This window comes from Bemisia tabaci, chromosome 2 (genome assembly GCF_918797505.1).
Source record: "Bemisia tabaci chromosome 2, PGI_BMITA_v3".
Classification (NCBI taxonomy): domain Eukaryota; kingdom Metazoa; phylum Arthropoda; class Insecta; order Hemiptera; family Aleyrodidae; genus Bemisia; species Bemisia tabaci.
Window position 1 is genome coordinate 53624473 of NC_092794.1, and position 16269 is coordinate 53640741.

Here is a 16269-nt window from a genome sequence, read left to right on the forward strand (position 1 = left end):
GAAAATCAAACTCATTCACCAAAGCTTACTTTTCAAAAAATCTTAAATATTGCACCTAAATAGACCAAAAATACCCAAAATAAAATGACGAAAGTTGAAGTTGAAAAATGCACCTCTCAGATTGCAACAGTGTATGTCTCCACTGCTGTTCTATTTTTTTAAAAAGAAATCCAACCTACAGTTTTTAACTAAATTTTTAGCGATTTCTTTTCACTCATTCTAAAAACTTCTTATAATTGCAAAGATGCCTTTTGATTGGTTTACTTTGAGTAAAATAAAATGCAGGTTGAGATTTTGGAACATTGTAACTGAGATACGCATTTTTTGCATTTAGTCATTGATAATGTCAGAGAGCCCCGCAACATTATGGAGAGATCAGTGACTCTTACTACGTGGTTATTGTATTTTAATTAAATTACATAGGTTAACATTAAGTTCAACATGGGTCTAAAAGCACAAAATAAGACACTTCCTTCAGGCTGGAGCTGAGATATCTGAGATTGAACACTATTGTCTGATAAGCCATTGCTCAGCAGGAGAATTAAATGATCTTGCTCCCAGTTATTTTGAGTTACACATTACTTTGATCTCAGGTGGGAACAGGTGCTTATGGATTCAGTAACCATAAGCAATGCACCCTTTCCTTCCTTGAGATCTTTCTATTCTATTGTTAATTTTTTGGCTTCAGGCCTATGATAAACTTTGTTCACCCATTAAAGTTTCTTCCAACATATCGACAAATACTCATCCTCCATCAATATTGCAGGTTTCTTTGTTGTGGAAGGGAGAAGAACTCATTCTTTCAAAGTGCAGAGGAAACAAATCATGGAAGATGAAGTACACAATGATTTAGAAATGATCTTTTTATGGAAAGGGCAAGTGAATACATAATGTAGGATGAAGATAGCTCTCAAAGATGGTGAATTTCGAAAGCGGAGTAATTTTCTCGGTAAAATCAAAATTAAAGTTGAGAATTTTGAAGTTCAAAATAGGAAGGAATCAAAATCAAACAAGTGAGGAGAATCTTCATGAATAAAAACATTGGCAGAGATGTGTCTCACCAAAGAATTGTTGCCGTAATTATCTTTCTAATCTGGTTTATAATTTAAATTAATTTTAACATTAAGTTAACATCTAAAGTGCATACGTAATAACAAAAAGATTTTTACAGTTAAAAAAATACGGTGCTAAGAGATCTTTGACTTTACAAATTTTTAATCCAAGATAGAAGGGAAAATAATTTGCATTCAAAAGTCGGCAGGTTGTAATTTTATTTGAAACTTGTGACGGTTCCGATATCAAGGAGTATCAATATAAAATTGGTTGGTTCTTGGATTTTGATGGATAACTGGCGAAAAGACCATTCATGCTTGGGATGAATTGGGAGGCACTATCAGAGGCAGAGGAATTGATTATGAGTTCTAGTTCTTGAAATTCCTTCAATCGTTGTACATCTTTGTCTTTCCTTACAAGTGTATTGGGAAGTTTTCGTATTCTGCTCACTTGATTTGTGGCTAGACCTAATTCCTCGCAACAAATTCGTAGCAATGAGTAGTACGTCTGTTCTCTTCTGGGTAACTCTATTTCTATGAAGTCGTTGTCAACCACATTACTGGCAATCCGCACTTTCAGGACTAGTTCTGAAAACAATAAATAAAATTTCATTAAGAATATCATAAAAAACAGAATGCTTGCAACAAAATTTTTTAACCAAAATAAACATTTACAAGTAGAGGCAAGGCATAAAATCTGACTAAATTTACATTTATTCTTTTCTTGCCTCTCACTCCTGCTCAGTAAGAGGTAGACAAACGCAGCCTTGTATGAGATTTCTTACGCCTTCTTTGAACTCTTGTTGCCTAAAATGAAAAATAGATACCTTCAGAGAAATTAGGGAAGATTTTTGAAAATAACGTTTGACTACCTGATTTGTATCCTCAGTCGATTATCAAAACGAGCAAGGCATTTTAGTAGGTAAAGCTTTGTTGGCAATAATTATTCTCACAGTATTTTGGAAAGCTTAAAGTTCATAATTGCTAAAAATTTGAAACGTTCTCCAGAAAATTATTCGACATATGATGAAGTATATTGACCCTAGTTAATATCGTTTACTACCGGGAAAGTCTCCCTTTCCAAACAAATAAACCTACTCTTTGACTGTCTGAGCGAGTGTTTTCGAAATTTCTCATGACTCTGATAATAATGATCTCAAGCTTAATTGATACTTTTAGGGGGGGCATGTTCTATACAAAGTGATCTCAAAAGTTGCACAACCAGCACCAGGCATCATTCCTCTAATTTTTGAATAAATTGAGATGGATACTCAAAGTTTTGAGAGTACTCTCCCTGGTCAATGGAAACAACTTTAGGAACCCTCCCAAAATTTGATGGGGATCACCCTGAAATGGAGAAAAACTCAGGGATGGTGCGGTACTCTTGGATCACCCGATCATCCTGTAGAGAACAAATATTGGTCCAACTTCAAATACATCAATGATCTGGACTAAAATATCATATTTAATTGATCCAAGATGCTTTTGATAAAAGTTTTATTTGATAGTTCATCTTATAACATAAGAAGAAAAAAAAGAAGAAAATCTCTCTTTAATAGGCAATTCTGAAATAGTGCCTACCTTCATTGTCTAAATTCATGGAGCTGAAAGATTTTGTGCTGTCGTGGATTGGTGTTGTTTCATTATGGGAATATTTAGAAGGAAGATCAACCTTAGGATTCAATGGTGCATATTTGAGATAATTAGGAGTAATGGATAAACTTTCTGAAGGTGCTGATGTGCTCGATTCTCCACCCAATGCAGTCCTGACATCTGGCCGAGAAGCTAAGGAGAGAGGGGTTTCACCCTTCTTTGTTAAGGCTGCTTTGTCTGCACCATGCTCTAGAAGATACTTAACGATGTCTAACTGACCTCGCTTGGCAGCCCAGTGAAGTGCAGTCCTATGGAGCACAAAAGAGAGAGAAAAAAATATAATAACATTGATACTTTTACTTTAAAATGTTCCTTGTTCCTTGATAAGTTTCTAACAATGAAGAATGAGATTTTGGACTTGTTTTATTTGCCAATGTAGTTCTATGTCCGTAAATGGAAGAAAAGGACACTACATGGAATGCCAAGGGATTTAGCACTGTCCATATTTTGTCATCATTTGATAGAATGCTCTTTAGGACTTCTTGAGCATACTGAACCTTCACGGGTTTTTTTGGTGAGACTAGTCAACTTATTGTATCCTCTGCTGTGTTAAATAAAGGCCACACAGTCAGCAAATTTAGTATTGAGGAAAAAAATTAAAAACTCTCTAACGCATTGGTTTCTGGGAAGAAAAGTGTCAAATGTAGGTACTAATTCTGGTGCAAAGAACTGTCAAAAATGTCGGTTTTCGTGAAGAAAACTGTCAAGCATGCTACTTTATGCGTACTACTTATGTCCTTCAGAGCGTTGTCTTTTTTTGTATCCAAGGAAAACTGTTAAGTGCATTTTTTGACCGGCACTGGGCCCTCCCATGAAAAGAACATATTATATGAAAGAAAAGAACATTCTGGACTCTTGTGAGCTTTCTAAATCACACTATCTAGCCATCCCGAGAGGGTCTGAGGGTTTAACTGATCTTGGTTCTATTTTGAGAGATACAATGGTAAAAGCTTACCATCCATTGATGAGATGTTGCGCATTTGGATTTACTCCTTCTTTTATCAAAGTGATAATAGCTTCCAAATCACCAATACATGCTGCTTCTCGCAGTTTTTCTTCTAGACAGTTCACCTCCTGCCTGTCCATTCGGTGTGGGCAGAACAAAGACTTTGATTTCTTTTAACGCGCTTCAGTGAGTTCGGATATGAGAGTGATTACCTGCTAGAAAATTTGAACAAATTTTGGAAAATAATTGAGGGGAACTTGGGTCTTCAGTTTCATTTGTTAAACTGGAGACATGAACAGAGTAGATTATAAGAGTTTGATGAGTAGTTCAAGACACTAATTTCAATTTAAACTTCAAAAAATCAGAATAAACAAAACTTTATGTAAACTTTCCAAAGCTCCAAGTTGTTTTGTTTATTTTTATTTAGGTGACAGAACACCAGTATGAAAAAATGTAAAATGTACTGAGCCCAAAAATTACTTTGTTGATGTTGGAATTTCCAATATATGAAGCACGCGAAAAGAATTATTTGACACTTATTTTTGAGAAGGTCAATCAATTTTTGTCCATAATTATAGATAATTGTATTGACTTCGCCGTAAGGTTTATCAAAGAACTCTTCATGGAAGAGCATTCTAATTTCAAAGGTTGTTGCACATGATGAACTTGTTTTATCATCAACATCAATTGAAATTCATTGATAAGGCTGGCTGGCTGGAGAGGCGGAAACGGCAGAAGATACGGTTGTCTGTGCAATTTTTCATTGAATCCCCTGCGATGACTTAAAAAATTCAAGTTTGAAACAGGTATCAATTTCATATCATGCCTCTAATATTTTGCAATATTTTGTCAGCATTTGAAACCGTTCTAAACTCTTTCCTCTGTTATCAACCAGATTGGAGGTTATGTTTACTATCTATAGCTATTAATAATTTCCGTGAATTGCTCGTCGTTTTAAAGTAATTTTTTTTGGCTGAGTTTTTCTCCTGTCTTCAAATGGGTAATGTTCATCACAAAGACGGCCCTAATCTGCAATTATCATTTGGATTTAGACGCTTCGGTTCTTGTATCTCTGACGTGCCGTCTTACAGGTATACAACAGAAGTACGCTTCTCAAAGAAACATCATTATGATTAAATTGTTTGAAGTTCTTTTCTAAACTCTCACAACATTGGAGCAATACTGAAGAGTTTCGCCAACGAAGGGCTGGAAAATCACGCATTGTTTTTCTGTAGGAACGTCTGCCCTGCTGATCATCATTTTCTTACCCACTTAATTATTTATAAGATAGTATTGTAAAAGCTTCTTTGATAGGATTTCATTGATAATTTTTTTTTCTTCTCTCATAGATCATTCAATCAAAGTGGCAAAGATGACGTCCATCTTTGATCAGTTCGAGCAAACATCGCAGAGGAATCCTTCTCCCTCCGTGATGACGAGAGCTCCGATTTTACCAGAATTGGTAAGTTTTGTTAGATTGAGGAAGCTTGATCTGCTTCCAAATCATGAGAATATGCTGGCGTACGTCCCTCAGCATTATGTTTTGATGTGAAATTTACATGGATAATTGAAAAATTATAATGTCTGAATTCGGAGAAGCCTTCACAGGAAATGTCTTTTTAGACTGGCAGTTGGCAGTATTTATTTGTTGAGGAACAATGCTACTAGGCTGGACCATTCTGATTGGTTAAATCTGAATTGCCTGAAGTTGTCGATTCAGAATTGACCTATGCAGGGAGGGAAGGAAACTGCAAGTTTATCATATTGGCTCTCAAGCACCCGATAAAACCACGAGAAAGTGTCAAATACTTGGTTGAGAAGGAGGCTTTTTATTCCTCTGCTGTGCATTATCAAAAATGAAAAATGTGCTCGTTCAAACGCAAGAATCTCTCCACATTTACATTCGATAAGCTTAATTTTTTGGTTTTGGAACTAAAATGAACTTGATGTTGACTTATCAAAGTTTCCACAAAATGTATCAAAAGCAACTAACCTACTTTTGAGCTGCAGGCTTTTTTAATTTGACCACATTTTGGAATTAGGAGCCACCACTTCTGGCTGATGTGTATAAAAACTTGTGTGTATGGGAAAACTAATGGTAAGTACATATGTTCTTTCCGAACTGAAACAGAAATTGTAGTTCTCAATTGCAAAATGAAGTCCAATTGACTTTTGCAAAAAATAAACTCATAAGGAGCATGATGATTCTTAGTTCCCTGGAATTAAGAGCAACTAAGAGAATTCAAAGATGATGATTTCTTCCAAGCTCCTCCGGAATTTGACTTGCATATAAACGTTTTTACTTTTCAAAATCAAATGTGAGACTGGAATTGCCAACCTAATGATAGATGAATGATATCAGAGGTATGTCGGAAGTCTCAGTGATTGATTACCGAATGAGTAAACGCTTACGAAGCTGGTGAATGAAAGCAAGGAAAAAAATGAATGTTAAGTACTCATCGTGAATTTATTTTTATTTTCAGAGTGCCTCTGACTATGTTAACATAGCGCTCCAGGAGGAGAAACCCATGTTTACAAAGCAGAAGGTGAATTTCCTACCCACAAAGCGTATCACTCATATGGCTGTTTGTAATGAATTGGTAGTCATTGTGATGGCAAATACTACCCTTCTGTATAAAAGTTTGAAAGATCCTGATAATCCTAAAGGTTTGTCATGAATTTTTAATTTATTCGAACCTACATTTTTTCTATCGTTCTTGAGAATAGATTCTGTTAAATTTAATAAACTGCTAGAATTTCACTAAATGCTAAGCCAAGAGAGAAGACAAAATGGTGAGTCATGTATCATTGCAAAAATGATTTTGCATTTTACTGCAAAATGAAAGAAATCAAAGAACTTTCCCAATGAGTTATTTTATTTTAAAGAGCATAGACAACATTTTTGTCTAAAAAGCTCGGTGACTCCCATCGGTTTTAGTCAAAAGCAGACCTCAGGTTGGGACAGTAGAGTTGTCATTTGCAGGGTTGCATCTTGAATTCTGCGGATTAATTAGTTGCCGAAGAATATAGCTGTAGGTCATGTATGGAAAAAAGCTTTTGTTCCTCTCTTTTGCAGTGAATACTAACTATTTCCAAATTTTCTGGACAAATTTCTCACTTTGAAATTTTTTTTTTTTTGCTCAGTTAACTCTAGTTTATTTATTTATTTATTTATTTATCTATTTTAAATCCTACATCAATTATAAACTGAAGTTTTATTTTTCCAGAAAAAGATCTGACCAAAGACATAATGCAAGCTCGATTGGGTAGAATCTTTTTAGATGTTTCTGGAAATCATCTTCTCCTTAGCTTGTTGCCAAGGTTACCCAATGGAGAACATGAATTATTGTACTTCAACCTTATTTCGTCAGAAAATAAGAGCGTAAGTCATTGTTCTAATATTTTAGCAGGTAATCAAGTGAATCCTTTGATTTGACTCCGAATGCATCCTAACCATTTAACAACTATCATTACGTTTAACCTGTTCTATGCTGATCAGATTTAATGTATATTTACCTGTGAGGCCAGAAAACCCATGGGAAAACGAAACCTTTAGTGTAAAATTAAATCAAATTCTAAAACCAGGGGCAAAAAAAAAAGTTTACTTTGGCTTGCTAGGTTTTAAGATAAAATATGGATATTTTACATTGATATAATTGGAGGAAAGAGCTATTTTTCAGCTCTATTTGGCAGTAATGTGTCATACAAACACTAACTTAAATAAAATGCTAGCAAAATATTGACTTATTAGAAACCTAAATAATTCTTCAAGTTAAAAATGTATCCCTCTTTGTTATTGATTGATGGGTTTTTTTTTAAATAAATGTTTAGCCCTCAAGACTGCAGCTTAAGAATACAGAAGTAACGGCTATTGCTTGGTGTCACAAATCTCGGCCTAACCAGTTGGTAAACAGTGGTCCAATTTTATTGGGATCATCTTTAGGTGTAATTTATGAAGCAGATTTGAACGCCAGTAGTGATACTTTCCGCAATGCTTACTTAGCTCAATCAAACTTCGACAGGAAAGAAGTAAGTATGTCTAGATTTTATCTCTCTCTTATTGTCATGTTTAGTTTTTCAATGAAGGGGTAGACAGAGAAATGTGAAATTAAGAGCACTTTGCTCTCTTTTTTATTTTGTCATTTTTAGCCTGATTTTTTTTGTTATATTCAGTATTTTTGTTGGACAAAAGTGGATCCTGCCTCCTCAAAAGAGGAAATAATCCAAGTACATATTCCATAGCTTGAAAGAATTGACGTTTTCCTCCACCTTATGCATCTGCTTGTTTGGCATACTTCCATCTAAACAGAAATTACCTATCTATCAGACCACCAATCTGTCGGTCAAATGAGTTTCTTGTTTGTAAAAATACAATACAATTATAGATGAATTTGAGAATAAATCAGTCTCAGCCGAAATTATTTTTTATTTTATTTCTTTGGTTGTAAAGTTTTCTAATGTGCGATCTGAAAAAACTTCCTGGGAAGTTGTCATGAAAATCCAGCATTTTTTCTCTTTTTTTTTTTTTTTTTTTTTTTTTTTTGTCACACTGATGAAGCACAGAAAAGCAAAATCTAATTCAAATATGAATGGCCAAAGCGAGAAATCACGTATTTCTGTTTGCGATGTTGCAGTTTTCCTGTCATACTTTAATTCATCTTTAAAGAACCTGTCAGTGCATTTTCTTGTGAACTTCCTTGATTTTTTTCCTCTTAGCAGAATATTACATATGAATTTCAAGCTTAAAATTAGATTGTTTCTCTTGGAAAATAGGCAATGAAAAATTGCAATGGAGGTATGTGGTTTTGCACTCTGGCCATTAATATGCTCTCTTTAAAGAGGGTTCTGTTCAAAAGTAAAAGGAATTAGTTGCTCAAAAAGTATGAAAGCCTAATTAATTCTATTTGTGTAACTGTGCTTTTGTTTTACAGTTGTTTGATATAGGGAAAGGAACCACCACTGTTATCACTAGTATAGAGTATCATCAGCTTCCGTCCTCCGATACATACTTCGTATTTGTATCTACTTATAGTAAATTCTACCAATTTGTTGGTTCCGTAAGCAGTCAAGATAAAAAACCATTCCTTAAAAATGTTTTCAATAATTATTTAACTAAACCAGGTAAGATTTTGTCATCAATCTCTAGAAGCTGCCCAAAAGGCAAGTCTTTTACGCACTCATCCTTTAATTTTTCTTCTCATCAATGGCCATTTTCGTTGCTTGCCTTCTTTCGATTTTAATCTCTTATGTTGAACACTAAAATTATTTTAGCAACTCTGCTAAAGTACATTTTGTGGCTTTGTCTCACTTCAACAGGAAAACATACAACCTAAAAAATTCCAAATTATTTAATCAATTTAGGAGTATTAAGGTTACAAAGCACGAGTAAATCTAATAAGGCCTGTTACATGTTCTAAAATTATTCCCCTCAACAGTTCATACACTCAATGAGTTAGTGGCAACCACCTTTTGTTTTGTTCTTTTTCTAAAAGTACTCAGTGAACTAAGCTCCCAGGAATTTATCAGATTTTTGTATACCCTAATTAATTGGGAAAGGAATTCCGTTTTGAAAATTTCAAGAATGGGTCCCGTTTGAAAAGGTGTTTTTGGCGGGCGCTAATGACATAGCCAGGCGGGAGAAATGGTGTTTGCTGATTGGCTAAACCTTGAACTTTGCCTTGCTACGTCAACTTGACTATCGGCTTTTACTCAGCTGTCCCTCCGCTAGAAATGATTTCTCGAACTTCTTGGCTTTTTCACAAGATTTTACACCAGAAAAACTGATTTACAAATAAAACACCCCAAACATTCCTTGCCACAGACCCACTATTTTAAATATTATCAGTCAAAATCATTACCCACTGAATTCATTTCAGAGTAGATAATGCAACATTTTACTGCCTAATCAAAATTTTTCGGATACAATTTCTAATTTGATTTGTCTTAATGTATGTATTACTGTGTGCAGAAATCTGTTATCCTGTCTCGGAACCTGCAGTTTATTCTCAACTTCAGTTCTATTATCCTGCTCCTGGACTGGCTCCAAAATCTTTTGCATGGCTGACCAGTGCTGGTATATATTATGGACAGGTAGTTTGTTTTTTATCCCTGTTTTTCATATTTTTTTTTATCAATTTTTGTATTTTGAATGTTTCTGCACTTTGTTCATGGCTATTAGTAATTTTGAAATGATCCAATTCAAGTGGTTAATACATATAATCAGATGGAGCCGTTGATGAGAAAAGGGTGTAAGAAATATCAAAAGCCCATGTGAGAAACCACATATCTCCGTTTTCAACATTCCTGACTTCTTGTTATATTTTATTTTTTCTTCTAGAAACCTGTTAAAGTAATTTCTTGAAAACTTCCATGATTTTTCTTCTCTTTTAGCAGAATATTCTGTATGAATTTCAAGCTTTAAAGTTGGCTTGTTTCTCTTTGAAACAATAAGATAGGAGCCGAAAATTTGGAAACATCGCAATGGAGATCCGTTTTTGGTCATCCACTTGCGATGAGTAAGCCCTTGTAAGTCCAGTTTTTGTAAGTTAGGAGATTAGTGCCCATTGTATTGCGGTCAATCAGGAAGTCTTCGTAGACAGTCATAAGTAGAGTACCTTTGTAGGGAGAGTATAGACAGCTCGATTTATGTAGCTTTCAGGACCCGAAAGGGCGACAACTTGTGAAACGAAAATCACTAGAAAAGTGCCGCTGTCAACCATTTAACCGCATTTGAAAGATTAATCAATATGGCCGACAGCGCATTGTAAACAAGCGTCTTTAAGGATTAAGACTTTGAAACTGAGAAAATCGAGCCGAAATCAAAGTTTTATACATGCTTTTATAGTTTATGAAACGACGAGTATCAAGAGTTGTGAAAATAAGTACCACTGGATGATTCGAGTTCATAGGTTGGCTGCCCATTTGGGCCCCAAGAGCTACATGACTTAATCAAACGGAACCTCCAAATTTTCTAGTTGTGCATACTCTCCCTATTAAGGTACTCTATTCATACTGTAAGTAAATTTTTAAGTTACTAACTTTTAACTGTAATCCATTTTTTTTTTGTTTTCATCAGCTGGACTCCACGATCAGCGATGATGCCTGCGTAATTGAATCTGCGCAGCTTTTAGAACTGCCTGACCCGAATTCACAGCCGATATCATTTGCTATCACCCAGTTTCATGCTCTGTTACTGTACTCTGATCACGTAACAGGCATCTCTTTACTTAATGGAAAGTTGGTTTTTGAGAATTATTACAATGAAGCACATGGGAAGTTGGTTTCAATTAACAAGGATCCTGTCACAGGGACTGTCTGGGTGGTAGCTGCAAAAGCTGTTTTCAGGTATGCTTCATAGAGGAACCCTTTTTCAATTTTGTAAAGTGTCAAGTAGGAGAACCAGTTTCATTTTCTGGTAGCTTCAGTGACCTGGGATGGCTTATAGTTTTGATCCTTTGCCGAATTAAATCAAATTTCCTGTAGCTTAATTCTAATTTACGATTCTTAAAAAAATTCTTGCAGCAACTTTGGAACAAGTGTGGAATGATACGGTTTTGCTCGAAGTCATTACATCAAAAATGAAACAAAAGGAAGAAGAAGAAAGTCAATACAGGGCAATGGCTCCAATAAAAAACACGAAGTTGCTTAGCACAAGCAATTTTAGATATCTTTTTAAGCGAATTGAATGTTTTCACTTGTTTAGACAGGATTTGCTCTTGGCTGTAAAAATTTGTAATTACAGGTTTTTTAGAGGTTTCATATTTTTAGGTAACAGTGGTTACAAGCTAACCTTGTACCCTTTGTGTTCCTGTTTTTATGTATTCTGTAATTGCAGCACAATAATTTTTCTATTCTTATTTCAAACAGGTACAAAATTGTAAAAGAAGATCGCAATGTCTGGGAAATCTATCTGGAAAAGGGACAATACGAATTAGCGAAACAATACTGCAAAGATAACCCAATCTATTTGGATCAAGTTCTGGTCAAGCAGGCAGAAAAATACTTCGAAACAGAGGATTACGTAAATAGCGCTCTACTGTACGCAGACACTCAAAGTTCATTTGAAGAAATAGCATTGAAATTTTTACAGATCTGGGAGTTGAATGGCTTGAAATTATTCTTGAGGAAAAAATTGGAAAAATTAAACCCAAAACAACCCCAAGACAAAACTCAAATTACGATGATATCAATTTGGATGTTTGAACTATTTTTAAATCAGTCAGGAAATTTACGACTCGATGGGAAGGACAACACTGTTGAGTACCGAGAATTACAGGAAGAATTTGAAAATTTTAAAAGAATACCGCAAGTTGTTGAATGTATTCGGGCAAATTTTAGCACAATAGAAGAATTAATTGCGAGCCATGGTGACAAGGAGAATTTAATTAGATTAACTATAGAAAACAAAAATTTTGAGAAGGTAATTCGACAGCAAATAATGAAAGGAAACTACGAAGATGCCTTAACAACTTTAATGAATCAAAGTAATAGAGACTTATTTTATCCGTTCATGCCAGTGATCTTAGAGGCTATTCCTCGACAAGCCATTCAAATACTCATTAGGGAAAGTAAAAACTTAGATCCTGTAAAACTCTTGCCTGCATTCGTTGCAAGTAACATTGATGAAAACCACGCTGTGGAAATAATGCGGTATCTAGAGACGTGTTGTCCATTCAATCAAAATCAGTCCTTACATAATTATCTGTTGTCACTTTATGCTAGGTACAATGAAACTAAGTTAATGAAATATATTGATATTCAAGGTCAAGAAATAAGCATGGTAAATTATGACGTCAGGTATGCTTTAACTCTATGTCAGCAACACAAGCTTACCAAAGCTTGTGTTAAACTGTCAGCTTTGCTAGGTTTATGGGAATCAGCAGTTGATTTAGCTTTAACTGTCAGCATCGACTTAGCCAAAGAAACTGCGGCTCTTCCACCTCACAGTAGCTTGGAACTTAGAAAGAAATTATGGTTGAAAATAGCGGAACATATCATTAGCAAAAACAATGATATCAAAGAAGCAATGGAATTTCTAAAAGAATGTGATCTGATAAAAATTGAAGATATTCTGCCTTTCTTCTCTGATTTTGATACCATAGATCATTTTAGAGATGCAATTTGTGACTCATTACAAAAGTATAACGAGCACATAAAGGACATCAAAGAGGATATCGAGAGCGCTACAAAATCTGCCAACATTATACGTGGTGAAATTGCCTCTTTTCGTAACAGGTATACAATCATCAAAGTCTCGGACGTTTGTGATTTATGTAATATACAATTAATGCTTAGGTCATTTTATACATTCCCATGTGGGCACCGGTTTCATTCAGCATGTTTAACCAAAGAATTACTCCCACTACTAGAGCCTCAAAAACGTTTCGAGCTCCAGGAAAAACAAAAGCAGTTTGCAGTTTTAACATCAAGTAATCGAGACGATAGCATTTCAGTGAATTCCACAACGTTATCACCTATAGATAAAGTTAAGTCTGAAATAGATTCCATTTTAGCGTATGAGTGCTTCTTCTGCGGTGATCTTTTTATTAATTTAATCGATAAACCTTTCATTGAAGATGACGACTTTGAAAGGGTTATGAAAGAATGGGCTTGAATTCTTGGACCGAAATTGACCATCAATTCGATGAAATCTCTCAAGAAACATGCACTAACACGCGTAAAAAAGTCCATGAGGATAGTGTTACTTCGGATCTGTGTATTATGATATTATCAAACATTTTTCGGTGAGTAATGATGAAGTAAAATCCGTTTTTGCTTGGGAATATCTGATGCGCATGGGAGCAGGAATCGAATTTTCTGCAAAACTGAGAAATCAGAATTTGCTTCTATGTAATTCAATTCCAAAGTCTTTTTTTACAATTTTTTTGTGCAGTATCTTTTATACGATTCCGTTTTGGGAAATCAATTGTATTTTTTACTTTAACATAGAGGGAAAGATGCAAAATCTTGGCGGATTTGTAACTGAGATTCTCCCATGTTCTTTTTCTCCAAATCTCTTCCCTCCCTCGATCTGTTTTTCTCATCACGGCTGTGGTTTTGATTGTTGAATTTCTTTGTCATAAGAGCTTGTCATAGCTTTACTTAAAATTCGTCAGTTTGTATTAAACTTGTAATTATCAAATAAGAGATCCGTATGGATTTGTTCCGTTTATATTGCTGGAGAATATTATTGATCGTTTAACATTTTTTAATGCCATGCATTTATTTGAATTTTGTTTATGTGAAAAATTCTATCTATTTTAGTGGACGGAGGAGGTCTGTTGAACGTAGGCTTGTGCAAAAAAAATTGAGAGAAAAAAAATCAATTCATTGCAGTCTAAGTTTTTTTGAAATAGATGGAAATGTGATAGTTGTTGCTTGACATCTTACTACACTGAAGATCAGAAGTTGGTCAGTTAGGAAATGTTAGCATGGTAAATAATGCGCAACAGTCCCTCCTTTCGCCCTTTGATAAAAAAAATGGTGCTTTTGTTGTCCGAGAAAAATAAAGAGAGCACTAAATCCACAATGCAGTACTCAACTGGTCTTTCATTCCCTAAAAATATTGGAATTTGAAAAAAATGCCTCAATTGCTTTGGCTCTCTCCCTGCAGAGCCTCAAACGATGTGTCTCGCTATGCGACGTTGCCAACTTGTTAACAATCTTTATTTTTTAAATAGAAAACTACTGACGACAATTTTTCAAAACTCTCGTTTCAATTTTTCTTCTCTGCAGAAAGAAACTCTGTGAAAATTTCAAGGAATAATGTTGATTTGTTTTCCTTTAAAATAATAAAATAAGAGCAGAAATTTTAAAACACCGCAAACAAAATATAATGTTTGAAAGTTCTACCGTAGATACGTTGTTTATACAGAATGTAAAGAGAGTGCAATGAGAATATCAGTTTAACATATACAATAATTTAAGGCAAAATCACCAACACTCTGTTGGAACTAATTAACCAATGAATAAATTCAAACGGTGAAGAGCCTTCACCTGATCTATTCGATATAACATCGTAGATTTTAGTTTTGTTAAATCACAGTGATCTCATTGCTAACATTTTCAATTTTAGATGGTATTAACTTTTTGTCAGCATTTACTAAACAATTAAGTATGTATTTATTTAATCCCAAAAAGTATTTACTCCATTTGAATTTAAGAGTCTGAACATGATCTCTAATTTTCATGTCAGAAAATAGTTGAGGTGCAACCGAGATAATGTGAAAGACCTCTTACGCTTAACACCTATTCTTTAGTTTTTTCCTTGAGAAACTTTATCATACCTATTGTCTTAGTTCAAAATGACAGCAGCCAGAGTTGTAATGTGCAATAAAAAGAGCAAATGTGTCAATCTAAATGCTTCAATCAATTTTTAAGTCCCTTGAACCTTGCCGCAAAATTCAACCTTGAAGAAGTTGCTCCCAATTCCTCAGTGTCTCTCTCTCTTTGTGGTAACTTAATTTTACCGAAGTCTATTTGCTTTACCTCTTTGGGGCTTTACCATTGAGTCTCACCAAAATAGTGAAAAGTTTGTCGAGGGCGTAGACTTCCTTATCAGTATTGTTGGGCAAACAGCTACAATTCTGAAAAACTGAAATTGACCTTGGACATTTTCGCACTGACTGATTCAATTGATGTAAAGATTTCAGTGAATGTGATATGTTCACTTATACCAAAGAGAAATTGATTTTTTTTTCTAGTGTATACTTGTTATTTAAAATAATTTCTAGCTTAAATTCAACTGACTTCTTTTTTACTGATAACCATACACATTACATTACACGACAATGTATGAAAAAGGCTAATTTTCTCATGTAAAGGCCTCTAGTGTCCTTAACTACTTATATAAGATTGGACATGATGTCACATTGAAAGTTTTAATCTTCCAAAGAGATTATTAAATATTTTAGATATGTAAATTGTAAAGTTTTTTTTTCTTTGTCAAATTGCATGAAAGTGGCAGCAGAGGAATTTGCAACTGCAAGCTAAATGGTCATAAATTGCACCTACGCAACTGGAAAGAAAGAAATTCTCCTTAAGCTCTTACAAAAAAGTTTTTGATTATGGCCAATGTCGATGAAGAGGTACTTTTGTAATCTTTAACTTGCAAATATAATTAGAAACACCGATAAATAAAAAAAATTTCTTCCTAGATGACAATTGAAAACGACACTTCAGCTTGCAATCACAAATGTATTGATAGTTCAACTTCGAAAACTCCCAACCTCGACCCACCGTTCTCGGGACTTAACCCAACCTGATAATGGTCATTAAACAGCTCTCAATAGAAATTTTTTACACATTTTCTAAGGATTAGCGCAAACGCAAATAAAAGGACCTGCCTGTAAAGGCAGCAAACAGATGAAACATTTTTCAGCCCCTGTGAGATTCCATTATGTCCAGGTGCCATTGCTTTTCGATTGACGTTTAGAAAATTTCCAGTCGTACTTGGCATGTTAATTTATAAACGGATCACTATTATATTTCTATTAAACTTCCTTGAGATCCTTTCTGACGGTTACAGAGGCACTCATGGAGATAAATAACTACATTATCAAATGTTGCAGTTGAGGTACGTGTTTCCAAAGTGGGACTATCAATAACAGCACAAAAAAA

At 34.6% G+C, this 16269-nt stretch overlaps 2 protein-coding genes across 4 annotated transcripts in view; one reads left to right on the forward strand and one right to left on the reverse strand.

Annotated features, from left to right (window-relative positions):
* dor (vacuolar protein sorting-associated protein 18 dor) overlaps nucleotides 1-13314 on the forward strand; it is a 133832-nt gene extending 120518 nt beyond the window's left edge. Inside the window, exons 2-10 of one of the 3 annotated variants that reach the window (XM_072306618.1) lie at nucleotides 4388-4457; nucleotides 5001-5113; nucleotides 6135-6318; nucleotides 6879-7033; nucleotides 7483-7680; nucleotides 8583-8772; nucleotides 9620-9741; nucleotides 10727-10995; nucleotides 11518-13314. In XM_072306618.1, the coding sequence (XP_072162719.1) occupies nucleotides 5024-5113; nucleotides 6135-6318; nucleotides 6879-7033; nucleotides 7483-7680; nucleotides 8583-8772; nucleotides 9620-9741; nucleotides 10727-10995; nucleotides 11518-13264 (2955 nt within the window). In that variant the 5' untranslated portion in view covers nucleotides 4388-4457; nucleotides 5001-5023 and the 3' untranslated portion in view covers nucleotides 13265-13314. Of the gene's footprint in view, nucleotides 1-4313; nucleotides 4458-4585; nucleotides 4743-5000; nucleotides 5114-6134; nucleotides 6319-6878; nucleotides 7034-7482; nucleotides 7681-8582; nucleotides 8773-9619; nucleotides 9742-10726; nucleotides 10996-11517 lie in introns of those variants that run through there. The other 2 variants (XM_019043587.2, XM_019043504.2) reach the window with 2 other exon arrangements.
* LOC109031990 (ankyrin repeat domain-containing protein 40) lies at nucleotides 849-4086 on the reverse strand. Its single transcript, XM_019043894.2, has 3 exons — nucleotides 3661-4086; nucleotides 2634-2953; nucleotides 849-1640 (listed from the first exon to the last, which is right to left on the reverse strand). The coding sequence occupies exons 1-3, from the start codon at nucleotides 3789-3791 to the stop codon at nucleotides 1309-1311; spliced, it is 783 nt and encodes a 260-aa protein (XP_018899439.2). The 5' UTR covers nucleotides 3792-4086; the 3' UTR covers nucleotides 849-1308.
* Nucleotides 13315-16269: the final 2955 nt, after the last annotated feature.